Here is a 26171-nt window from a genome sequence, read left to right as displayed (position 1 = left end):
TCTTTCCACCTGCATAATATTTCCTCTAGCACACAACCTCCAAAGCATAACCTATCCACATCTGTGCTTAAAGGATTCCTAATCTTTTGGGGAGCATGGACCCCTTTTCAATCTTAAAGTATTTTATGGACCTTACATGTCTCTTTAATTTGTATATGCAATTTAAGTGTCATATGGAAAAATGATTAATATGCCCTCCAAAATCATTTGTAGGGTATACATATAACTTAATATTAAGGAATGGTTTCTAATATAAACTGTGCTCTCCCTCCTGCCCTTCCCTTATGACCTGTCATGAGTGCTACTTCCAACCCCCACTTTGGGGGGGTTGGAAGTAGCTACCGGTGCCATTGGTCGGTCCCTGTGACATAGTAAGAGCAAAGGGCCGTCGGCGCCATTTTGATTACTGGCAGCTGACGGCCCACGTGCAGGCGATCGCTCCAGGACCCCTGCTGGACCACCAGCGACTTTTGGCAGGTCTTGGGCGGGGTCAGGAGGGTGGGGGGTTGTAGTTAATTAAATTTAAAGAGTTGGGATGGGGTGTGTGTTTTCTTTTTCCCACAGAAAGAACTATAAAAGTTTTCTGATCTGGGGAGTGGACCAAAATGGCCCTCCCCAGACCCAAAAACAAAATGGGGACAACATTTTATGCACTCCCCTAATTTGCTCCATAAGACGAACAGAGCCGATTTAGCACACCTTTTTAATTTTATTATTTTCCCCCTCTGAATCCTAGGTGCGTCTTATGGAGCGAAAAATACAGTAGTTGGATTTACTCACCTTTTTTAATAAGAAATTCACTCAAGGCGCAGGGTATAACACATTTGAAAGGTCATTTCTATTAGGACAAGCAGGATGGTAGTCCTCACATGTGGGTGACATTATCTGATGGAGCCCGGCACAGAAAACCTTTCAGCAAAGTTTTCTAGAAGCTTTGACTAGCAGACTGAGCATACCCAGCCTGCTACTGTCCATGCGAGGTCCACCTTCAGTCTCTTCTTTTCCTCAGTGCAGTTGCCTCGCAGTCTGTGGACCTCGAAGTTTTTCAGCTTTTTCCTCGAATCCTCATTGGGTTCCCCCATTTGATCAATGCCCCTTCGGTACAGTAGATCAGTTTTCGGCCATTTTTTCCAAACTTGCAGTCTGTTCCCACCCCATGGTGTCCATCAGTCATTGACCGCACGCTGGGTGTGTTTTCATGGCATTGACCAGTTTTCGTCTGTGCCCGCAGACCATGTTCATCATGGATCCATATGAGGTTTGCATCCTCTGCCTTGGGGTCCTCGCATGATGTCCAGGGGTCCCATCTGTGCGACCAGATGATACCCAAAGGGCGTCATGCTCGCCTCAAAATCGAGACTTTTTGGGACTCTGAAGTCGTCCATGCCTGCATTGGACCCTTCGACACCCCCCCCCCCCCCCCCCAGAGATCGAGAGGAGCCAGCTGACCTGCTTCTCTTCACGGTCCCTTTAGCTACTACCTCCAAGGATCAGGGAGAGGGGGGTCAATCCTTGATCTCCCTTCTCTCCTGGGCCTCTTGGTCATCAGCTTCCTCTGTGCTAGGGAAAGACCAGGCCAAGCACTGGAAACTATCCCGCAAGCGCAGACACCAGTCAGTCGGCGCTCGGTTCCAGTTCTGGAGCGGCATCGACGGCTGCTGAGCCACCATTGAAGTGGCACTGGCCATTGGAGACCCATCCTCCGGTGCGCCAGCTACAGGGCACACTACCACCTCCGAAGCCTGAGGAAGAGTCTGTGACGCCTCGTCCCCTTCCATCAGTCCTGGTCTCTTAGGACTTCCAGGAGTAGTTGGACTGCAGTGTGCAATCAGCGGCACTCAAAGCGCTGCAAAGCATTGAGCTGCCAGTGCCACCAGCCCCCCATACCAGTGCTCGAGCCTCCGCCCTTGATATTGGCACCACTGGAGCATCTGGGAGCACTATCGACGCAGCCGGTGCCCAAAGGGCTCTCTATGCCCCATTGACCACTGAGCAATCCTGATTATCTGGTCCGAGGAGGAGGAAGATACGGCCAGTACAGTGTTCCCTCACCCACGGTTCCCAGAGCTTTTGCCAGATCCCTCCAGCTTGCCATGGCTGTTAATTCCCTCCTTGCCGGGGGAGCTGTCGGTGCCCTCACGGCCTCCGAAGCCATCAGAGCCCAGGGCTGATACCTCGCCCACGGTGTCCGTGTCCTAGTAAGGAAAAGGGGCCCTGGGATGATGACTCCACAGATTTGTCTTCAGATTATTCCAATGACTCCCTTTCGGAGCCCTCTCCTCCAGAGGAGTGGTGCCGGTCACCACCCGAGGACTTGCCTTTTGCAGAGTTTTGTCAGGGCTATGGCCGAGGCCATTCCCTTTCAGCTCCTTACAGAGGAGGATGCATGTCACAAGATGCTGGAAGTCCTCCAGTTTGATGCTCCTAAGGAAATTGTGGCGGTTCTGATCCATTATATTTTCAAAGAACTCCTCCTTCGCATGTGGGAGCAACCCATTTGTCTCTCCCATTATCAGGCCATTGCCACGTACTTAGTGCATCAGGCCATGGGGTTTGGTGGGAGACAGCGCCCCCCACCAGTCGGTGGCTGTGGATTCTGCCTTAAAGGCCTGGCAATCCCGTATCCATACCTCCGCTCCTCTGGGATGCAAGTATAGAGAGTTGGATGCACTAGAAAGGAAGATTTTCCAGTGCACCATGCTGGTTGCCTACATTGCTGCCTACCAACTGTATATGACCCAGTACAATGAAATCTCAAGATTTCATTGTACTGGGTCATATACCAAGATTTCATGGAGGGTCTTCCCAGCAACAGCAGGAAGCTCTTGCCGCCATTACCTCACTGGATCTGGAGGCAAGAATACAGAAGGTGCGTTCCACCTACGATGTTTTTGAGTCGGTAGCCCACTTAGCCGCCGTGGGCATAGACGCCTGAAGAATGGCTTGGCTCTGGGCCACTGATCTCCGGCCGGAGGTCCCGGACAGACTTGCTGACCTCCCCTGTACAGGTGAGAATCTGTTCGGGGATAAAGTCCAGGTTGCGCTGGCATAATTGAAGGACTATCATGATACCCTTCAGCAGCTGTTTGCTAGTGCCTCAGAAGGGCTGTCCTCAGCCAGGAAATACTCCAGGCTGGGTTCTCAAATCCTTTTATCAGCAGAGGAAATATCCTCCGGCTGCTCGGACTAGTCTGCTTCGTGCCAGTTCCAGGGGTCGTCCCCACCAATAGCGGGCGCCTAGGCCCCAACCAGCCCCGGCCACAGGTTTTTGACTGGTGGCAAGGGAGCACAAGTCAACTGGCAGTACCTCTGTCCGATTTCCCCCCAGTTGGCAGGCTCCTCAGCTTCGCCTGTCACTGGGAAGAGAACATCTGACCGCTGGGTCCTCTCCATCCTTTGCCAGGGATACCATCTGCACTTCAGCTGGCCCCCAGACCTCTGCCCCATGTCCATCATGCAGTTCATCTGCCCATCTGGTCCTCCTTCAAACAGAACTCTGCCCTTCTTGCAGCAGGCATAGTGGAACCAGTTCCTCGCCATCAGGGCAAAGGGTTCTACTAGAGGTATTTCCTCATTCCGAAAAGGAATGGCAGCTTGCGCCTCATTCTCAACATCGGGGCATTGAACAAGTTTCTCGTAAGAGAAAAATTCAAGATATTCTCTCTGGGCATACTGATTCCACTCCTCCGAAGAGATTGGCTTTGCTCCCTCAATCTCAAGGAGGCATACGCACATATTGCGAGTTGTCCCCAACCACCAAAGGTACCTTCACTTTGTGGTGGGGCGTGCACATTACCAGTACAAAGTGCTGCCCTTTGGGCTGGCATCGGCCCCCTGTGTCTTCACCAAATGCTTGGTGGTAGCTGCCTACCTCGGGCGTCTTAGTCCATGTGTTTCCATACGTGGACGACTGGCTGTTCAGGAGCGACTCACTCCGGTGCCTTGCAAGCTCTTGTCTTGACAGTGCAGACCCTGCCGATGGTGGGGTTCATTGTTAACTTCCCCGAGTCGCACCTATGTCCGCCCCCTCAGTTGGACTTCATAAGCGCCAGGTTTGACACAGCACAAGTGAAAGCTTTTCTGCCCAGGGACTGGGTGATCACCCTTGCCTCGCTAGCTACCCTTGACACGACAGCAGGAGGATGCCAGCCTGCCTTCTGCTCAGCCTACTGGGCCATATGGTGGCCTCTGTCCATGTGACTCCCTTGGCCTGCCTCCACATGAGGAGCCCCCAGTAGGGTTTGCGGTCCCAGTGGCGACTGGCATCTCAGGATCTAGAGGCTCCGGTCACTGTTATAGACCCTCTGAGGATATCTCTGGCCTGGTGGAAGGATCTTTCCAACCTGGAATGTGGCCTTCCGTTCCTTGCCCATACCGCCCCAGGTGACTCTCTCCACCAATGCTTCCCTCCAGGGGTGGGGAGACCACACGAACTACTTCTGCGAGCAAGGCCTCTGGACTGCTGCTGAAGCCTGCCATCAGATAAACTTTCAGGAGCTTTGAGCATTACGGTACACCGTGTGGGTGTTCAAAGACCCGTGGCGACACTATAGGGGTTTAATGGCCTGTGCCTCCGCTACTCTCCACTGTCACCTGGAGAGTACTTCCATTTGAACTGTTCTTTTGCCTGGATGTTCTCTCTCTCCACTGCTGGTCCCATGTTTCCCAGCTGGGCAGGCTTCGTGCTGACATCAGGGCGACAGCTAAAAGACCCATGGCAACGCCAGAGACACTGTGCGATAAAGGGGCAAGCCCCTTTGTTTGCTCCTGAGTTCTCTTCTGTTTTGCCTAATTCTTCCTCTATCTAATCCTGGCTCTTTGACTTCACTTCCACGGCAAGATGGAAATCTCACCTATACTTGGTAAAGGTAAATATGGTTCACTTATCGTTCCTTCGGGAAAAAAAACAAAAACTTTAAAACCATTAATAGAAGCTCTTTGATCTCAGTGTCAACTCTTACTGCTGCTGCTACTGTTCTCTCTTCTGTAAAAATTATTTTTGCAATGCTCAATCAGAAGAAATACACCTGTTCGTTTTTTTTTATTTGATTAGTGCTATTAAGCCCAACTGTTTCCTGTTAACAGATTCCTGGCTTACAGATTCCAACAGCATCACTATAAATAACTTGTGCTCGATTATGTAGCCTTTTCCGAGCCCAGACTGAATTGCAGAGGGAGTGGCTTTCTTGCGATTTATAAAATCTTCTCTCCCTCCCAAAAGCATATTCCTTATTTGCCACCATTTGAAATTCTGGTTATCACCACCTCTGTCTTAAATATAGGCATAATATATTGTCCCTCAAACATATTACAATCTGACCTATCCAGTTTTTTCGAACTAATGTCCAGTCTACCACTAAACTTGTCTCAAACAGTTCTAGTGGGCAACTTCAATTTGCACATTAACTCTTCTCCTCTTATACCAGTTGCTGTTTCTTTTGTAAGTGCCATGGCCGGTTCAGGATGGGAAAGCTCATTAAAGAACAAACGCATTCTTGTGGCCATTCGTTAGATCTGGCTTTTTACAACCCTTTTTATGCTACAGTTATCAATCCTATCCCATGGTCAGATCACTATTTTATCTCCTTTACAGTGAATCAAAATAACCCAAACTTTCTAACCCCTGTCCTGATTTAAAAAAAAAAGTTTCCCCTGAAGAATTTGACGCTTTTATTCCTAACATGCCATCATCGCCTAATCATAATATAAATGAATCTGTACCGGCTTGGAACTCAGCCATCACAAAAAAACATTAAACTCTTAAGCCCCAATAAAAACCATCCCTCAAAAGAACAAACCAAGTCCTCCAAGGCTTATTAATTCTCTCCGTTCTTTAAAAACAATTCTACGTCAAAAGGAACATCTCTGGCACAAAGACAGAACTACAGACTCCCCTAAAGTGTCTATCAACAGCAGGGTAGTGATCATTGACCTTAATCCTCCTCCGGGCATCAGCATCTGATCAGATAGCAGTACCTCACTGCTGAGCACCCATAAGGAATCAAGCAAAGACTTGAGGATTTTTGGTGCCTGCCTCTGTTGCAGCACTGAGGCCCTGCAGTGTCTTCTCCAAGGCATGCTGGATCTTTGTCCAACACCTTGTAATTTTGTTTTTATTGCACATCACCTTGATTTTTGAGAGAATACAATTGATCAAACCAAGTTAACTAAAAGGCTGATACAGTACAGTTAGACTGCGTTTGGCTGTGCATTTTTGACATGCTATTTTTACCCCTTTATACAGTAAGAGGTAATAGTGTGTCAAATGCACAGCCAACCCCCCGAAACTAATAGCACCCGCAACATGCAAATGCATGTTGATAGGCTTATTAGTTATTCCCGCGCGATACAGAAAGTAAAATGTGCAGCCAAGCCGCACACTTCTTTCAGAAATTAACGCCTGCCCAAAGGTTGGTGTTAATTTCTGCTGGCACTGGGAAAGTGTGCAGAAAAGCAGAAAAAAACTGCTTTTCTGTACACCCTGACTTAATATCATAGCGATATTAAGTTGGAGGCCCCAAAATTTAAAAAAAATAAAAAATTTTAAATCTGCCGGCAGCCCGCGGGTCGGAAGATGGACGCTCAATTATGCTGGTGTCCATTTTCCGAACCTGTGGCTGTCAGCAGGTTTGAGAACCGCCGGTAAAATTGAGCGTCAGCTGTCAAACCCGCTTACAGCCGCCGCTCCTGTCAAAAAGGAGGTGCTAGGGATGCGCTAGTGTCTCTAGCACCTCCTTTTACCATGGGCCCTCATTTGCATACTGTCCTCATTTGGATACTTGGGCTCACCTCTGAGCACCTGTTCTCCTGCAAATTTTACAGTATCTGCCCGTAAGATAGCTGATGCCAATAGACTGGGAGGCAGAAGGGGTGGTGTCTTCCTCAGAACCTGGCCTGCTTAGAGAATAATCTCTTCTTGCCATGGGGACTGCTTGAGGGGAATGAGGGAGTTTTCTTAACATGCTGGAGCATCCCACGTTTTTGGCATCGGTGGAGACAGAACTGTTCATCTTCCCTCAGATGGGCAATGATCTCTTCAATACTGGTGTTGACGAGGTGGAACCAGGCACCACCTTCAGTCTGAGAAGTCAGATGAAGGCCTGTTTGGGTTTCCTATTATCTGGTGGCACCGAGGGAACACTGTCTCCTTCCTCCCCCCCCCCCCCCCCCGCCTTTAATACAGATGCCACTCTCCCCAATGCAGCTCCAAGTTTCTTCAGTCTCTATGCCTCAGATGGCGATGGATTGGACTTCCAGTGCCTGACATTCTCTTCCATTCGGGACCAGCATCCTTTTGGGGTCAAGGTCTCACATCTGCAGCACCCCCTGGATGTCATGCAATGCCTATAGTCACAGGATATAGCTATCATAAGAGTCTGATAGACATGGTCCTTGCATACTGGGGGCATTGCTGGAATCTGCTAGACATGATCAGCCAAAATAAAAGGGAAGAAAAATCAAGCCCAATGGTGGTGGTAACTCAAATGTTGGCGAGTACTGACTGCATACTGCTGCAGAGCAGTATGGAAGCAAAAGAAAACCAATTTAAAACCTAACTGAGGGACAAAACTGTGGGACTTTGCGATAAGCAATACAGAAACAGGAGTGTTAAGCACCAATATTGCAACTTGGCTCTGCGGAAAAAGACTGAAGGGGCCCCGCATGGATGCGTGGCATAATGACATCCATGAGCATGCTCAATGAGGTACATACTAGAAACTTAAGTTTTTGTTTTGTGCCAGGCTCCATCGGATGAGGTCACCCATTTGAGGACTGCCATCCTGCTTGTTCTGGGAGGATCAGGGCAACAGCAGTGATAGCAGAAAGTTCTGTTGACAGCACTAGCTACAATTGTGACAATGGGCTGGACTGTATTTTCTATGAATTGCTCAGACTGATCTTGTCAACTGTCAGTTGGCTCTTTCCACTGGTTGTAATCCCATTAGTGGTTAGAAATACATCTTCCAGAGATAGGATAATTGAATTCTACAGCAGAGGAAACAATATGTTTAGCTATGGCTTGTGAATTTGTGGTGATATACTCTGTATAGGAAACTGGGGGCTGTGTGTGTATAATCTAATTTTCTGCAGTCCTTATGAAAACAGCCAGTAGTAATCACACTCCTCTTAGCTAATAAGTTCTTTTTCATTAAGTCCAGGTATGTTTAAGTACTAGTGTTTCACACACGAATTTCAAATGACTATTTAAGAAATTTTAGTCGTCTTCACCTTTAATAGCTTTGTGAAAAACAAATGCTTGTATTGTGCTTTTTCTGCTAGGTTTCTGAAGGAGAACATACAGAAATGGATGAACCAGATTCTAAAGCAGTGGATAAGATTTCAGGACAAAAGAGAAGGATTGCACATTCTGCAAAATTTAATGTAAGTCTAATAGCTGTTTGCGGAGAAATATCAATACCCCAGTCAAATGAATAGCAGTAAAAGTCAAATGAATAGAAAGCCTACAATTAGGATCTAATTTTTTTAGGTTGCTAACTTTAAGTACATTTTCAGCTGAAAATTGAATCTCCTAAAGTTGTGGCCATGATTAGGCACCTAATCTAGTTGCTCAGCCTTTTTTGAAAATTAGCCTTAACTTGCATCTCGGGAGCTGGGAACAGAACTGCATATGTAACCATAATGTGGCTTTGTCTGCCAGTCACCTGTCCCTGTTTTGTATATTTCATTGTGAATGTCTATACTAGATTCTTTCATTTCCTTCCTCTGTTTTTCAAACTTCTGTGATCCCTCCTAAGTTGTATAATTTTCTTTCATGCATAGGTAAAATCAAGCAGAGGAATATTTGTGCCTTTTAAAGGTCCTGTTCCACAGCAGATTTGTAATTCTAGAGTCCTGCAGGCTCAGCATCAAGCAGCACAAATAACAGCTGATGTTAAGAGTGGGCAAGCTTTTGTTGCTGCCACTTCTGTACATAAGAAGATACCTGGATTTACAGCTCCTCTGGTTAATAGTGTTGATCAGATAGGTATGCTTATTTGCTATGTGTTTAAACTAGAAAACTGGGCTTTGAGGCATTTGGGGGGGATGGGAAGTTGGGTTAGTATTCAGTCTTATCTTATGGTTGTAAGTTGCAGTTTGTGTTTTTTTTTTTTTTTGGGGGGGGGGGTTGTTTCTAAACTTTCTAACTTATTTTATTCATTTGGGCTCATGATTAGAGTAATTGTACTCCTGGGGAAATTCTGTGCACAATAAACTAAAAATACAAAGATAATGTATTATAAATACAAAATATGTATAATTTAACAATTTAGTTATTAGGCTTAGCTAAACTGTTAAATCCATGCTCAGTGGCAGTACAACAAAGAGAAATAAAAAAAAAATAGAACATGAGAATGCAAAGTACATAATTTTATACTAGAATAAAGAAAAGTTGCTGCTTGAATGCAAAATTGTAATCTTTTTTGGTCACACATTCCTTCCCAGAAGTACTGAAATACATAAATGCTTGACTCCATCGCAATGTTTTTGCCTGCTTGTTCCCCATAGGCTGATGTTGCCTCCCACAGCCCTTTATGGGCCGCTGCTATTAACACACAGTTCTGCTGATGAGCTGCATCAGGTTGTAGTTCCAATACAGCAGCTAACCAAATCTGCACAGAAATGTAAAATTGTGCAGGGGAGTGGAGAAAGTTTTTTGTTTTGCCCTTGAGTACCCATTTTTTTTACACTCATGAAAAATCATGGTAGCCAGCCCAGCTGATACTTTTTTTTTTTTTGTTCTGATTCCATTGGACTGCAATGGACAAAGTCCTAGGAAAGTGAGTCCTGTATTTGAGTCCATTCTTGGCACTTTTAAAGAATATCTTGACTGCTGCAGCATGCAAGAACATAAAAGTACTTCCTCTGCACTTAGGCCATTCTACACCAGTAGATTATGCACTCCTACTAGCAGATGGAGACTTGAGTAAAGCAGATGCACTGATATCACTGATATAGGCCTGCCCTGACAACAGCCCACCAGTATTCTCAAACTTCAGCAGAGACTCAACTCTATTTCCTTATTTACAAATTAATATGTATAATAATCTCTCCCCATTGTAAAATGACCCCATACCTGAAATAGTAATTAGTTATTTACTGATCTGTGTATTCAGTTCTATTTTTCTTAGCATTCAGGTAGGTGGATCCACGAACAGTGGGTTATGCACCTCTACCAGAAGATGGAGACTGAGCAAAGCTAATGTCACGGTATATATATACCCCTGCACTGACAACAGCCTGCCAGCATTCTGTCTCCAGCAGATGGGTGTGCATCTCCCTACTGAGGATTGCTTAAAAAAAAAAAAAAGAGAAAAGAATGAAATTAATTCGCCCTGCTCTCCTGTGGTGATACCCACAGTCGAGTTTTTTTCCTGAGGTGTTATCTTAGATCCCCCCCCACTCAGATGAGTGCCTTGGTCCAGTAGCTGGTTATGGCTGGCGGGAACTTAGCTGTTAAGAAAAAAAAAAAGCTGAAAGGCAAGCTGGTACAGGAAGCCAAGCGCAGCAGTGAAGGTCTGTGTGCCCCCCCTCCCCCCCCCCCCCCCGCAGCTGGAGACCAGCACTGTACTCAACTGGGTCGGGCTAAGCTCCTGGTGAAGAAAAAAGAATAAGGGAGATTTGATTTTAGGGATTCCTTTCCCCTTTGACCTCCGGCTCAGCGTGCAGATCTGATGTCCATTCTGCCTCTGGGGGAGCTTGGACAGCTTGTTGGGTTGAGCATCTTTCTGGGCTAGGCCCTGCTTTCATGCTTGGATTACTCGCCTCGTGGTAGGTTGCAGCGATATTCGCATGCTTTTTCTCTACGTATAAGGCTGCCCTCTTCAGGTACATCGGTTCACGCTTACGCACCCGGCTGTGCATCTAGTTGTGTGAATAGGGACGTCTAGGTGGGCGCACAGTGGGGCACTTAAGGATGCCTAGGTGGATGCTCAAGTTGCATACAGAGTGAGCGCTTGGGTAGGCACTCAGTTGAGCATCTACCTGAATGATGTCTTTGGTGCCTAATTTTTAAGTCCCTATTTTTTTAAGCACCTATTCTGAGCGCAGCTGGACGCACATTCCCTGTACATACCAGGATCAGTCCAGACAGTGGGTTATCTCCCCCTTCCAGCAGATGGAGTCAAATAGAACTTTGAAGGATGTTTCCTTATAAGGCAGTGCACCCTCTACTAATCCTCAGTATTCTCTTGACTCCAGCAGATGGCAGTGGTGGCTTTCGTTCCCCACCGAAATGACTAGAAAGCTATTTTAGGAATTTTCTCTATTTTCCTCAGCTTTCCTTTCTTTTGGATGGATCAAGTCTAATTTAAAAAAAAAAAATTTTGAATTTTCTGAGGGAATTATTTGGAAAGCTTTCCTGTAGCCTCCGCTCCTGTTTTAGTGGGAGCATTCTATAGCTTGCAGGCAGTACTATTTGCAGCTCCTCCCATCTCTGTTGTAGGGGTAAGTTTGTTTTTATTTCCTTTTGACAGGTTATTTCCTCTTCCTCTCTCCGGGGTGCAAGTCGGTGGTGCCGACCTCTCCCCCTGTGGCTGCTATCCGACCCGCTACCCCTGAGATGCCATTTTTCTCGGGGCAGCCGGCACAGAGAGGCGTTATTCCTCTGTCTCTATCTGTGAGTTGCTGAGGGATAGCGAGAGAGCAGGACTGAAGCGGGGGTGCATTTTTCACTTAATTTTATGTAGATGCTTCACTTCTAATCTTTTTTTTTTTTTTTTTTCATGTAGCCTGCTTGGGGAAGAGGGGAGGGAGTTCAGTTTCTTCACTGGTAAGATGTCTGGAAAATTCCATCTCAGGTTTAAAAGAGAAGCTTTTAAACTGTGTTCTAATTGTAGACACGCTGTCAAGGCTAGATCTACATGATATGCCTTTGATACCTCTGACCTACGCATTGCATGGTTATTTGCTCTGCGTATGAAAAAATGCACCCCTACCCAACCCCAAGAGGTTTGTCATAGACATCCTAAATAAAATTTGATGTCTCCTTCATGTAAGGAGAGGGAAAGCTTGAATGGACCAGAATCTAAAAAGAGAAAGTCAATCTTTAAGTGCTAAGGCTTGACTCACCAGCTTCCCGCATGGAACATAAAGGAACTTGAAAAAGGTCTCATTGGTGCTATGAACTTAGAGCCACTGTACTGAGTTACTCACCGTATTTTTTGCTCCATAAGATGCACCTAGGATTCAGAGGGGGGAAATAAAAAAAAATAAAAAAAATAATTGTGTGCTAAACCGGCTCTATCCCCGGGAATCTGTGCATCTTATGGAGTAAATTAGGGGTGCATAACATTTTTTGCCCCATTTTGTTTTCGGGTCTGTGGAGGGCTATTTTGGTCCTCTCCCCAGATCAGAAAACTATCTTCCTCTTTCTGTGGGACCCCCAGCCCTTTAAATTAACCCCCCCCCCAAGACCTGCCAAACGTCCCTGGTGGTCCAGCGGGGGGTCCAGGAGCGATCTCCTGCACTTGGGCCGCTGGCTGCCAGTAATCAAAATGGCGCCGACAGCCATTTGCTCTTACTATTTCATGGGGGCTACCGGTGCCATTGGTCGGTGCCAGGATGAGATTGTGTAGTCTGGCATCAGGGGTAAGCCATCTTCCAAAGAGACTTTAGTTTTAATCTGACTCTGAGGCGTAAACTTTCATCATTTGAAATGCAGTCCTTTCAGTCTCTTGCAAATTCTGTGGAATTACCATCTGATCAATCACTGACATCTCTTAAACAGCATTTAATCAAATGATGGCAGCTTCCAAACAATTTGATCTGGAGGTGTAAAAGTCCTCCACAGAGGAGTTTCTTGGCATGCTGAAATTTAGACAGACATTGAAACAATTAATTGTCCTATACACAGAGCTCTTCAAGACTGTCATTCAAAAGTCTGGCAAGCATCTCTCAGAACACTGCCAGGAGATAGACTTGAGATATAAAGTTAAGCAATGTGTAGGGCAGAGAAAAATTAAATACCCTCATGATTTGATGGTTGTGGGGGTGGCCTTAAAGAATAGAAAAAAGAATAAATCACATTCTCCTAGGACAAGCAGGATGGTAGTCCTCGCACAAGGTTGACGTCAGTTGGAGCCTGGCATGGAAAACATTTTGTCAGTTTCTAGAATTTTGACAGACCCACTGAGCATGCCTGACATAGTTAAACAATGTTAGGCTCTATCTTAGGAGTTACCACCTAGGAAACAGATCGAGGCATACATAGTGGATAATGCATTGAAATCATCTGCTCAGTATGCTGTGGCGTTCAAAAAAGAAAACAGTCAGGAGTTATTAGGAAGGGAATGGGGAATAACCACAGTTTTATCAATGCCTCTGTACCCACTCCATGGTGAGACTGCACCTTGAATACTGTGTACAATTCTAGTTTTGTCATCTCAAATATATAGTTGCTCTGGAGAGAGTGCAGAGAATGGTGACCAAAATAAAGGGGCATGAGGAGAGGCTAAAGAGCTTAGGGCTGTTCAGTTTGGAGAAGATGACTGATGGAGGGATATGATAGAGGTTTACAAAATCATGGTTAATGAGGTTAATATAAAGAGCTTAGGGCTGTTCAGTTTGGAGAAGATGACTGATGGAGGGATATGATAGAGGTTTACAAAATCATGGTTAATCAGGTTAATATAAATAGATTATTTACTCTCTCAGGTAATAGGATTAGGGGAAACACCATGAAGTTAACGAGGCATATTTAAAACAAATCGAAGAAAATTCTTTTTCACTTTGCATAGTTAAGCTCTGGAATTCATTGCCAGAGGATGTGGTTACGGCAGTCAGTATAACTGGGTTTAAAAAAGGTTTGGATAAGTTCCTAAAGGAAAAATCCATAAACTATTAATATACAATAGTAGCTTGAGATCTATTTACTGTTTGGGTACTTGCCAGATACTTGTGACTTGGATTGGCCACTGTTGGAAACAGGATACTGGGCTTGATGGACTTTTGTTCTTGGTTTCCCCAATGGAAATTTGCAAGGTGGCAACCTGGTTCTCTACATTCCTTCACCAAGCTATATTGGTTGGATGTGGGGGCCAGACAGGAAGCCGCCTTTTGCTGCTGAAGTGTTGAGTGAGATTGGCAGCATCCCACCCTATTGCAGAGTAATTTGGTGTATTTCCCATCTGTTTGTACTGGTCTGAATTGTTGAAAGGGAAGGAGAAATTTCACTGTTCTGCCTCTGCTATATATATATGTGTCTATATATATTTCCTTGTTAATGTGCCACCCTGTGTTATACTATAATTGTTTTGCTTAGTCTCTGCAGAACATGAAGCTCTTTTTCTTATTGGATATTGTTTGAATGTTGCTGGATTTCTGATTGGATATGTTCCTTTTGCTCTGTCCTCTCTCTCCTCTTCCTTATTGGTCCCTTGTCTCAAAGCTCTCTGGAACTTAACTTCCTGCTCAGGTTTGTTAGCAACAAGTTTTTGAAAGCTAACAGCTCTCCTATATCCTCTTCAAGCTATTAGAAAGCTATCATCCTTTCACTTCTCTACATCTTATTTACCATCCGTTGCTGCTCTACCCTATTTACAAGTAGCTACAATATCTACTACAGCTTCAGTTTACTTTGTCTGATTGCTGAACCAGGCTGCAGTCTGTACAGCTATTCTTTTTGCCTTGCAAGTCACTGAGAGAGTTGAACTGTTTTCATTATAATAAACAGTTTGGTGTTTAAGAACTGAGTTCTTTGATATTTAGAAGTTGGGAAAGATGAGGTTTAGCTAACTGTCTAGGAATTCAAACTATAGAGCAAACTGTGTGATGACGAATTCCTTTCCTTGAAATCGGTTAAACCAGTCCAGAACCCCTCCCTATACTGTTAGATTTAAAATTGTTATACAGCTTTAGAGCACTACATTCGAGAATAATTTCTTTGCAAAAGAAGAGCAGTGAAAAGCAGTTTGTTCAGTGTATGTGTGCAAACAGATATGCTCCTTTTTCTTGTAGTTGTATTCTTCTGGTTCAAAAGCTTTTTGATTAAAAAAAAGTGAGGGGAAAAATGTTCTATTGAATTTATTATGGGATGAGTTTATATTGTCCACAATTAGCTTGTTACAGGTAATACTGGTAGGCTGAAGTCAGCACAGATGCATATATGAATGTCAGGAAGTCTGTTCTATCTGCTGGTCAGGGTGAATAACTCATTGGCCTGACTAGTTTCAAAGAGGAAATCATCAGATAAGGTATACTTTCTCCATACCTTGGACTATAAAAGGACTCTGGTTTATTACAAGAGAAGAACTCAACCACCTCAGGCTTCTCAGCTTTTTTTTTTTTTTTTAAACTCCAATGATCCTAACACTAGGCATAGCAATGGCCAAATGTACATTGTCCAACTGACTAGCAGACTACATCACACACTATGTTTTAGCAGGCTTGCAGATCAGATATCATTGAGGCTCATCAAGTCAGAGCATGGTGGCTTCAATATGTCATTTGCAAGAAGTAGTGCTTGAAGATTTCCATAAAGCTGCAACATAGTCGTCTGTGCACACCTTCACATCTCATTGCTGTCTGGACAATCTTTTGCAGAGTGATGGTAAATTCAGGCAGTTTTGCATAGCCTGTTCACCCATTAGTCTACTCTCCATGGTGGGGTCCAGATTGCTTACCCACTAAATGCTCCACTGTAACCTACAGCCTGGGACTCCCTACATGTCATGGTTAATTTAGCCCTACTTATTGACAGAAAAAGCAAATTCGTTTTCCGTAAAGTGTTTTCTATAGATAGGATGAATTAGCCATACTAAATACTCACCCATCTCCCTGGAGAGTCGATTACTTAGCTAAGTTAGCTCCAAAATTGACTGAGAGGGCTCATGAGGCAACTCCTGCATGGGAATTTCAGCACATACTCAGTAGAGCAAAAGCTTTACTAGCTGAGAGAGGTCGCCAGATGACATCATTCTACATGTCATAGCTAGTTCATCTTGCTATCTACAGAAAACACAATTTATGGTGAACAAACTTGCTTTAAGCTTAATATTTACTATTTATATCATGATCTGATTTAAAGCTCTTAATTTGTTTCAACAGTAGATTGAAATGTGCATGTATACAAACATTCAGTGCTGCTGAGCTCACCTCATTTACACTGACTGTCAAGACTGATACCATGCTATCACTCTCAAGTGCTAAAGGGCTTGTTTTTGCTGCATATATTTCTATTATATTTGGTTTAGATTTAACAACTTTGGTCATCTCTGACCCATAAAAGAGGAAAATTTAGAAGATGGATCTGTTTTTTAATTCCCAAAGTGAAGGAAAGTCAAAAGCCTTAGAATATACCTGCTCTCATTAATTTCTAGTTGCCTTATCTCAAAGATTTAGTGGAACTAGAAAAGGTATAGAGAGGTGCAACAAATAATAAAGGGAATGTAATAGCTCCCTAATGAAGAAAGCCTTAATAGGTTAGGGCTCTTCAACTTATAAAATTGTAAGTGGGTTGGAACAGTTATTTACCTTTTTAAATAGTGCTTTGCTGTGTTTCCTTGTCTGTGTACTAAATTGGTAGCAGATTTTAAAACAAATTTGGCAGTGTTTTTTTCACTCAATGTACATCTAAGCTGTGGAATCTCTTGGAGGATGTGGTCAAGGCATCTAACATAACATTAACTGTATTTAAAAGGGTTTATATTTTATTTAAAATTTATATCCCGCTTCTATGAGGTTCATAGCGGGTCACAAAGTGTATTCTCATAAAACTTATAGTTAAGTCAAAAGCATAAAAACAAGCTTAAAAAAGCAACACAGCTCCAGGCTTTGGCATATTATAAGAGTAAACAAGTAACCCATCTGCACAATCCAGAATTTAGCAAGCGTAGTTTGTTTGAAGATTTACTGTCTTACATATTAAATGTTTCCTTAAAGTTTGGGTTTTTTGTTAGAAAAGTGACTTCTCGAATATCCCTCAAGTATACTAAAAGCTTCTGATTTAGTAAATGGGTTAACTAAACTTAATGCATTTTTGTGTTTTATGCAGTATGTGTAAACTTGTTGGATATTCAGCCAGCTGTATCAAGCAGAAGCCACTCATATGGCGTCTTTCAAGGACATTCCATTGCAACTGTAGCATGCAGGCCTATCATTCCTCTTAGGAAAACAGTTCAAATGCCACCTCCTAAGGTATGGTGTTATATTTTTAAAGCTATATCTTGATTAGTTAGAAGCATAAACTTTATAATATATAGAAAAATGGCAATACAGATATTTCAAAACTGCATTCATTGGGTTCCTTGATTTTGAGGTGAATGTTACCTTGAAGACCAGCAGACCCCACTAGTTACTCTTGGGTCACATGACTCTGCATTGGCACCAAATGGACATGTAAACTTTGAGTTTTTATAAAAGAAAACCCTGAGATCCTCATTCCTTTCCTCTCATATAAAGGATAAGCAATCTTTAAATCAGTTTAGTATTTTCTTTGTGTTAAACATATACAGGATTCTCAAGTCACTATAGGAATATAACAAATGCCTAACAAAAATTGGAGAACAGGTTTGCTGCCTCAATGTTTATAGTCTGTGGTAGCAAGGGAATAGGAAGGAGAAAGAATGAGCTCTTTAAAAAATAAATAAATAAATAAAAAATTGTATTTTTTTCATATTCAAATATGACGAATGAATATCCAACACTCAAGTAATTATAACCAGCATAGTACAGTATGCTCATACAAGCACAATTTTCTCCCCCATCCCCCCAAATAATATATGCTAATTATTTTCAGTGAGATTCTGTAAACTACAGAATCCTGCCTCTCCCAGCAGGTTCTAAACAACTTTTCCATCATTCTACTTATCTATATACTACCCAGAATAAATTTACAAACAATGATCAGACTGTTTTCCATTTATAGAATGGGTCCCATATCTTATGAAATCTAGGTAAACAAGCATTTCTGATTGCTGTCAATTTATACATCAAGCACATTTCGTCAAGCCTAGTTAACACATTTTTTTTTTAAATTTAAACTTTATTGATTTTCTAACATTTTAACAATGCATGAAATAGGACAGTTTGACTTACATCACAATTTTAAAACAATATCTTTTAACATTACTATAATTGTAAACTCAAACACTCCAGCCCACATATTTGGGGAACCATCCAAGGAAAAAAAAAAAGAAGAAATAACTCCAACCTATACAAGTTAATTTAGGAGATGAGATGAGCCTACTTTACATACCAGTTAATTATTCCCAACTGCAGGAGTTGCTACAATGTCCTGTCCTCCCTTATCCAGAAGAAAATTTTCAAGGTGGCTCTGTTCTAGAAAAATAAATTTATTTCTTTGATAGGTAATTAAACACTTGCAAGGAAATTTAAGATAGAAAGTTGCCCCTAGAGCCAAAACCTTCTGCCTTAATAACTGTTTCCGCCTTGATTGAGTATCTTTCAACACATCTGGAAACACTTGGACCCTTTGTCCACAGAAACTAAATTCTTTTTCTAAAGTACTTCTGAAATACTAAATTTTTATCCTGCTCCAGGCTAAATTCTAATAAAGTAGATCTAGACTGTGTCATCCACTGATGCCTCTAGAAATGCTGTTAAATTTATACTATCAGTTTTTAAACATCTATTTCCCCCTCGTTAGCCAATGCCTCTCTTCTCTTAACTGGGACATAGTACATTTTAGATATAATCAAATCTTTAGTAATATCCAAAATTTCCCTAGAGTATTAATTAAATAATTCTTGGGCTGATAACAATCTTGTAATGGGGAAATTTAAAAATCTTCAATTTTTCCTTCTCAAAGCATTTTCAAGTTCCTCCAATTTTTTATAAACAGTCTTTCATAAAGGCCAATCCAGTGGCTTGCAAAGATGAAATTTTTTATAGATGTTCCGCATTGCTGTTCTAAATATAGTATTCTTTTACTGTGGTCTTCCAGGTTTTTCCCAGTTTCCTTAATGAAATTGGAGGATTGGGCCATGGACGAAGATAACATCTTCATTTTTGTAACTGCTCGCCATACATCCACCAGTGTTACATTTTCAGGATTGACTATCCCTTCATTTACCTCTACAAAATCAGATATCTCATGTCCCACATCAATATGGTTTAGTCCTTCCTGATCAGCTGGTGCTTCTGTTACCAAAGCAGGCAGTTAAAGCTGGGAACTCTGGGGCTTTTGAATCTTCAGCCCCACTATTTTCAGCAAATACATTGGGATTCTGGTATATGGCAGGACTTAAGGAGGCTCCCGAAGAAAAAGAAATATCCGGGATAACCTCCCTTGTAGGTTGACTCACCCGTCTGGCAAGATGTTGATCCATGGGCCCCGTCACTTCCTTTCTGGATGGAGTGGAGATTAATATCCTAGCCTTCCTCTTTTTCCCCATTAAATTCAGTTCTCATAGGAAATCTAAAAAAGAAGAGCAAAACCTCTATCAGGGGCGCGCCCCTTTGGCACGTGGCTTCAGCAGCGCGCCGGCAGCTGCGCGCCGCTGCCCCTGGATTTAAATAGGGCAGTCGGGCCGTTGATGACATCAGAGGTAGCGGGGTTATAGCGAATCGAGCCGGGACAGTGAGAGTTCCCTTCCTCCGTCCTTTTCAGCCAATTCTGCTCCAAACACGCAGATCACTCCTGCAGCTTGTCTCTCCTTCCAAAGGCTCCCCTAGTTAACACATTTTGTATGGTGGGTATCTGATTTCCAAAAACATGCCAGCTCACAGCAGGCAGCGATGATAATTTGATGTACTGATGTCCATTTATGTTCTGACATATCAACAGGCAAATTCAGCAATGCCTGTAAAGGAGTTATTAGGCTCTGCTCGAGCACCTGCTCTGTAAACATATGCATCACAGACCAAAATTGGGCTATCCTAGTGCACTCCCACCATAGGTGCCGGTAAGTGCCCTTCTCACCACATTGCTTCCAACATGAGTCACTTTTATTAGGATGTAATCGATGTATTCGAACTGGGGTAAGATACCACCTCATTAATATCTTATAACTATTTTCAGTCAAGCTCATAGAAATGGAGCTCAGTTTGGTGCTTACGTAAATGAAATCCTATTCCTCACTGGTCAAGGATTTCCCTAAATTTTTCTTACATACGTTTCTGGGGATCTCTGGGAGTTACAAAGGAACCCATAAAGATTAGAGATCATACCACCCCGATTTCCCTCAGGGTCATACCAATGTTCAAATTGTTTTCCCCTTTCGCAGATCTTAATCTATTTTTTCCGCAATCATAAAATGTCAAATTGAGAATTAAAAAAAAAAAAATCTTTGTCTTGCAAGCTGTATTTCTCTTGTAATTCACCAAAAGATAGAGGTTTCTGTTGCCCCCATACCTTTTCAAAACTTGCAGTTCCCCCAAAAATCCAGCCTTCAGAAAGATGCTGAAGCAGCCCAGGTGGGAATTTAATATTATGAAGTGCTGTATTAAAAAAAAAAAAAAAAAAAAAAAAGTATCTACGGCTGCAGACAAAATGTACTCTCCATTAGGGATCTGCATTCATTTCAACGAATGTGTAATCCGCGACAAATAGGTCCCTATTCATTTGATTCGTGGGTCCACGAAACGAATGGTGATCCCCCACAAATGAAACGTATCATATTAATTTCATTCTTTTGGTTCGCAGTGCTTTCTTAGCAGCCTTTTGAAATAGGCCATGGAGTATCCATAGCAACAAACAGCCCTTTCCTGTGAGTCATAAGTGATCTCACAATCCTGTCGTAGTGGGTCAGACATGACAAGGAGACCAGAATGCCAATGTATCAGAGCAAAGCATTTTTCTAATTCAGCCAATCGCTGCTCTCAGTGCTCTGTGATGCTGTTCCTGCTGTATTTCTACCTTAGGCAAGCATAGCACGTGCCATGCAGTGCACTTTTTTTCTTGGCTTCTGTCTGAGGTCGTTGCTTTTGAGCTCTCTCCCTCAGTGTCTCAAATTTTTATTCAATTGCTATTGCTTGCTACTTTGTTAATTTGCTACAATTTTACATTGCTGAAAGATTTGTTCTTTTTTGCTGCACTTTTTTTTATTTATTTAATTTATTTATTTAAAGTCTCTTTTATACCGATGACCGTTCACACATCGCATCGGTTTACAATTAAACAGTAACAGATGGGCGGAAACCCTTACATATAACATTGTAAAACAGCGTAACTTTTGGGCGGGGCCCTTACATGTAACTGATAAAAAGGAGGCTAAAACTTGGAAGGGTATAGAGCTGACTATACTGGGCAGAGTCCATGTAGTCAATAAATAGATGCAGCATAATCACTATATACATATAAGAACAAAACTATAAACAATAGATAATGACATAAATAGCCGATTCAAAAGTACCAAATCGAAGGGCATAATACAGATTCCACAGGGTCGAATTCCTTAGTCATATAGTAGGATTATTAGTTAAAGAGTTTTAGTAGAACAGGGGGGTTTAAGTAATGGCTGGTGAAATCTGGTAAGCTTGCTGGAAGAGCCATGTTTTCAGTTTTTTTTTTGAAGGTAGGAGTGTATGTTTCCAGGCGTATATCAGAGGGCAGGGAGTTCCAAATAGATGGGCCGGCGAGAGAGAAAGCTCTGCTTATGGTGGAGGATAATTTAAAAGATTTGATAGGTTGGGCGCGTAGGGTTCTCCCACTGAGACAAGCTGCCAGCAGTGACATTTTGCTGCTGATCTTACCCCCCTGGGCTAGGTTGCAGGCAGGGTTTGGGTGGTGTGGGTGGGAGATAGTGTGATAGTTGCAGTAGCTGTCTAGGAGTTGGTATTTTCAAACAAGCAGCATCACTGTAGGAATTGGGTTTGCTCAGGCTTCCAGTCTTTTCTCTGGAGTTTCAGTTTTTGTGCGCACAGAGCAGTTTCAGTTGTAGTGTACAGAGGGGCACTGCACTGTGTGTGTAGTTTTCCACACTCGCATATATTGGTACAGAGGTGTTCAGTCACCAATAAAGAAATAATTCTTTTAATTAAAATCCCTAGTAGGCAGTGACATTAAATCCATGATGTCAGGGAAAGGCAGACGTGGTCAAGTGATTGGGACTGGCAGAGGAGGTACTTCAAAAGGCAGTGCCAGTCCCCCATTAAAGTTAAAAAGGGAGCTGTTCCAATCTAAAATCTCTGGAGGGGCAGGCAGTTCCATCCAGGAAAAACTGAAATTTAAAGATGATGCACCGCCACTACCTGTTTCTGACCCTGTTTTTTGGAGGTGAGGGAAGGGGAGGCTGAGTCATGCAAGGCAAAAGAGCAAGACTCAAAAGCAGCAATGCGACAGATTCAAGTTAGCGCTGGCGATGCAGCACAGGCACTGTTTGAATCTGATTCTGATGAAGAATCATCTTGTATAGGAATCCCTTCAGCAGAAATAGAAGACTTCATAGCTGAAGAAGGTTTAGGAGGATTAGTTAGTTCCATCTTAGCCTCCACTTCAGTGGTGGAGGGGAGACATGAAACTGATGAGGAGGAAGAGCAGTCGGCGCAGGCACAGAGTGTGACTGACTGCCCCTGGCATTGCTTTTCAGGGTGCACCCACTACTTCAACTCCAGTGCCAGCATCCACTCCGAAGGCTAAAGAGAAGGGATCACAAAATAAATCTGTGATCTGGAGTCACTTTAAAGTGAGGGAGGACCCATGTTTTGCGCAGTGTAATTACTGTGCCAGGGATATTAGCAGAGGCAAGCAAATGGGACATCTAACTAATTCTGGCATGATGCATCATATGCAGAAGCAACACCCAACAGTACTGACGTCTGGGGATGGTGGCAGTACCAGTCAGGGGACCTCTTCTTCCAGGCAGCGTAAAGTTGAAAAGGAGCATAGTCATCCCACACCCTCAGCCCCTTCTAGCAGTCAGGTGGCAGGCCAGCAGCCCCCTGCCATGTGTCAGAAGCAATAACCCACCATGGAGGAAATGGTGTGGTGTTCGGTAACGCTATCCCAGGGAAGGAGGCAGGCAGCCTCAAAAGTTGTAACCAGGAGCATCAGGGGAACGATTGCCCTTGATGACCAGCCCTTGCAGGTAGTGGAGAATATGGGTTTCAAGCATTTGTTGCAGGTCTTAGTTCCAAATTACAAAGTCCCCTCCAGAGCCACATTTAGCAGAAAGGTCATCCCCAGCCTGTACAACCAGTGTCTCAGTCGCATCCAAGCACTGCTAGCTAAGGCAGAGGGGAGTGCATTTCACCTGCGATATCTGGACCGCCATGAATGCTGCACACTCTTACCTCTCCCTGACAGCATACTCATGGAACTTGGCTGGGGCAGGCAGCAGCTCTTTTTGTGAACAAGTATCAGGGTGGAGGTGGGCTTTACTGCACACCCACCTGATGGAAGAGGCCCATACCTCAGCCAGTATTCTAGCATGCATCAGACAGATGCTGGCGGGCTGGCAGCTACACCAGAGACAGGAATCTTCATGCAGGGTTCTTTGACACAGACAATGGTGCAAACATGGTAAAGGCAATATCCAACGGGGGCTTTCAGAACATCCAATGTTTTGCACACACTCTGCACCTGGTAGTGAAGTCAGCTCTGGGGTTGGAATTCAATGACCAAGAGAATGAATACCGGCATACGTTAATACACAAGTGCAGGAACATAGCAGCGCATTTCCACAGAAGTGTGAAGGCAGTGCAGGTTCTCCGTGAAAAGCAGACTGATTTGAGGATGCCTCACAAGCGTCTCATTCACGACATTGGCACCCGATGGAATTCTACCTATATGATGCAGCAGACACCCCTTCGTGACCTTTCTGTGGAAATGGACATAGGTGTGGAGAGTCCCCTAGGGCATCATGATTGGTTAGTCATGAGTCAGCTGGTAAAAATCCTGCAGCCCTTCAAGGATGGCATGGAGGAGCGGAGTTCCAGAAGTGCCACCTTGGGCTGACATCCCTATAGATAACTTTCTAGAGGAAAATTTGGAGGGCTTTAAATAGGAAGAGGGAATGACAGCAGAGGTGCTGCATTGTCTGGACTTCTTGCAGAAGCAGGTGCAAGAGAGATTAGGACCTTTTAACAAAAGACCACAGATACATGCTCGCCACAGTCCGTGAAAGGGAAACTCGCCCTACAGTCCGATTGTCTCACATTTGTGAAGAACCTGCTGTTAGTAAACGTCCGTGAACAGGAGCACCATAGGCAGAGACAGATTAGGCATGAATCAGAGGAGGAAACAGCAGGCACTTCAGAGTAGTGCAAGCTGAAGCAGGAGCAGCACTCTGTGAGTGACAGCTAGTACTTCCTCCTCCACTTCAGTATGCCAAAGCCATGTTGCCCATAAAACATCTGTTCTGGCATGGGCTAGAGCGAAAGCAGCTGGCAAGGAGGACTCTCAGCCCACCCAAACAAAGGAGACACCAGCAGAAATGTCAGTGACACGGTATCTCACAGATCCCATAGAGGACATGCAGACAGATCCGCTGGCATATTGGGCACACAAGTCCACTGGCTGGCTACACCTATCCAAAGTGGCTCAGCGATATCTGTCATGTCCACCAACCAGTGTGCCCAGTGAACATGTATTTTCAATGACAGGGGATATCATGAGCCCTCATAGCTCAAGGCTGGCACCAGAGTTGATGGAAATGCTAGTGTTTGAAAATAAACATGCCTTTGCTGGGTTTCCAGATTTTCCCTGTGAATGGCAAGATGAATAAAAGCAATTTAAAGCCTTGCAGCAGCTCCAGCTGCCTCATATGCTCCATATATCAGCATATGTACCTGACCTCAACCACTGTGCCTGTCCATCCTGCCCTTGCGTCACTACAAGGGCCTGATCCCAAACGCTCTGTTGTCTGAGTTTAGCTCTAGTATCTCTAATTTCAGTTTCATGTATTTGTGCATAACTTATTTCCAGAATATTCTTTTTCCTGCTTTGCAACATTTGGCATGTAAGAACATAAAGCTGCCTTAAGATGTTTGGAGCTTGCATATTTCATATGCTCAATAGTTTCATGGCCTTTATAATATGGGCCTTTTTCCCTAAATCTTTTAGGTGCCAACATTAATGTTTCTAGTACTATAGAAAACTGGTGGTAGTTGTACTCTAGTTCATCCTCTGTGTTCCCATAGTTTACAGAGGCACTGTAGAGTACAACATAGGCTGATATTGTAGATTTGGACTTGAGTAGCAGTTTTCTTATTTCTGAGAGCTCTTAAAGTTCGTTTGTCATCAGCTGAAGTGCATAAGTACAGGTAATAGCTTCTGGGTATTCACAAATAATCTCCAGCTCAGTTCTTGCTTCACAAATGGCAGTCTGTATTGCTCTAAAAGCATCCTCTGAATTATGTTTCACAAATGAAAAAGATGCCATTTTCTTCTGGCAGTGAACCAGTTCAGGAAGAAGTGACAGATCAAACCACAACATACCTGCACAAAGGAAAGGGAACTCTCCCCGGGTGTCTCCTATCTCTTAGTACCCGCTGTCCCATGTTGAACCTCTGTTACATGGAAACCTCCAGCCAGTCACTGCTCTCTGTGCTCTGATGCTTTTCCTGCTGTATTTCTACTTTAAGCAAGCATATCACAGTGCACTTGGGTTCTACTTGAGAAGCTTGTTTGCTGTTTGAGCTCACTGAGTGTCTCAAATCTTTATTCTATTGCTAGTTTGCTACAATTAATTTTCTATTGCTGAAAAAGATATTTGTTCTTTTTTGCTGCTGTACCTGCCAGGCTCTTTTTTTTTTTTTTTTTATTGAACTACTTGACTATCTGTCTCATGCTGGTATTTAGCCTTAGATGGAGTTTAACACCCATTTTCAGCTGCATTCACAAACAACCTGACTCCGAAAAGACCTGGTCCCGGCGTGCCAGGGCCACTACTACCGGCCTAACACCGTCCACGGGCTGAGCCTTGTCTTGCCAGCCTGTGTTGCCCCTATCAACACCCTGCCACTATCATGGTTCCTCAATGTGTTGGTGCCACTTTGCCACAGTCTAAGTACCTTGGAGCTCTTTTCCCGTTCTGATTCCTCCCCAGAAGTTTCATCTGAATTGATGAGAGAACCCCAATTCTGCAACCAAAAATAGGCTGCAAATACTTCCCCCATTGACTTTAATGGTAAATGAAAACGAATGAAACTAATGAGCGAATTGTTTTCTTTTTTCCTATGAAAAGAATTTGGGTCCCTACAAAACTAAAATATGAACCGAAATTAATTTTTTCCTTCTGTACATCCCTACTCTCCATTTCTTCCATAGCTTT

The 26171-nt window shown here is 43.5% G+C and overlaps 1 protein-coding gene across 3 annotated transcripts in view; it reads left to right on the top strand.

The window, feature by feature from the left end:
- The window catches only part of LOC115093962 (RNA exonuclease 1 homolog), a 298859-nt gene that overhangs the window by 38617 nt on the left and 234071 nt on the right, over nucleotides 1-26171 (top strand). For all 3 annotated transcript variants that reach the window (XM_029606496.1, XM_029606504.1, XM_029606512.1), the window contains exons 3-5: nucleotides 8281-8382; nucleotides 8782-8986; nucleotides 16991-17133. In XM_029606496.1, the coding sequence (XP_029462356.1) occupies nucleotides 8281-8382; nucleotides 8782-8986; nucleotides 16991-17133 (450 nt within the window). The remainder of the gene's footprint in view (nucleotides 1-8280; nucleotides 8383-8781; nucleotides 8987-16990; nucleotides 17134-26171) is intronic.

The sequence above is a fragment of the Rhinatrema bivittatum genome, chromosome 1, assembly GCF_901001135.1.
Source record: "Rhinatrema bivittatum chromosome 1, aRhiBiv1.1, whole genome shotgun sequence".
NCBI lineage: Eukaryota > Metazoa > Chordata > Amphibia > Gymnophiona > Rhinatrematidae > Rhinatrema > Rhinatrema bivittatum.
The sequence above is the reverse complement of the archived record's forward strand: the minus strand, read 5'-3'. Positions and strand labels throughout refer to the sequence as shown.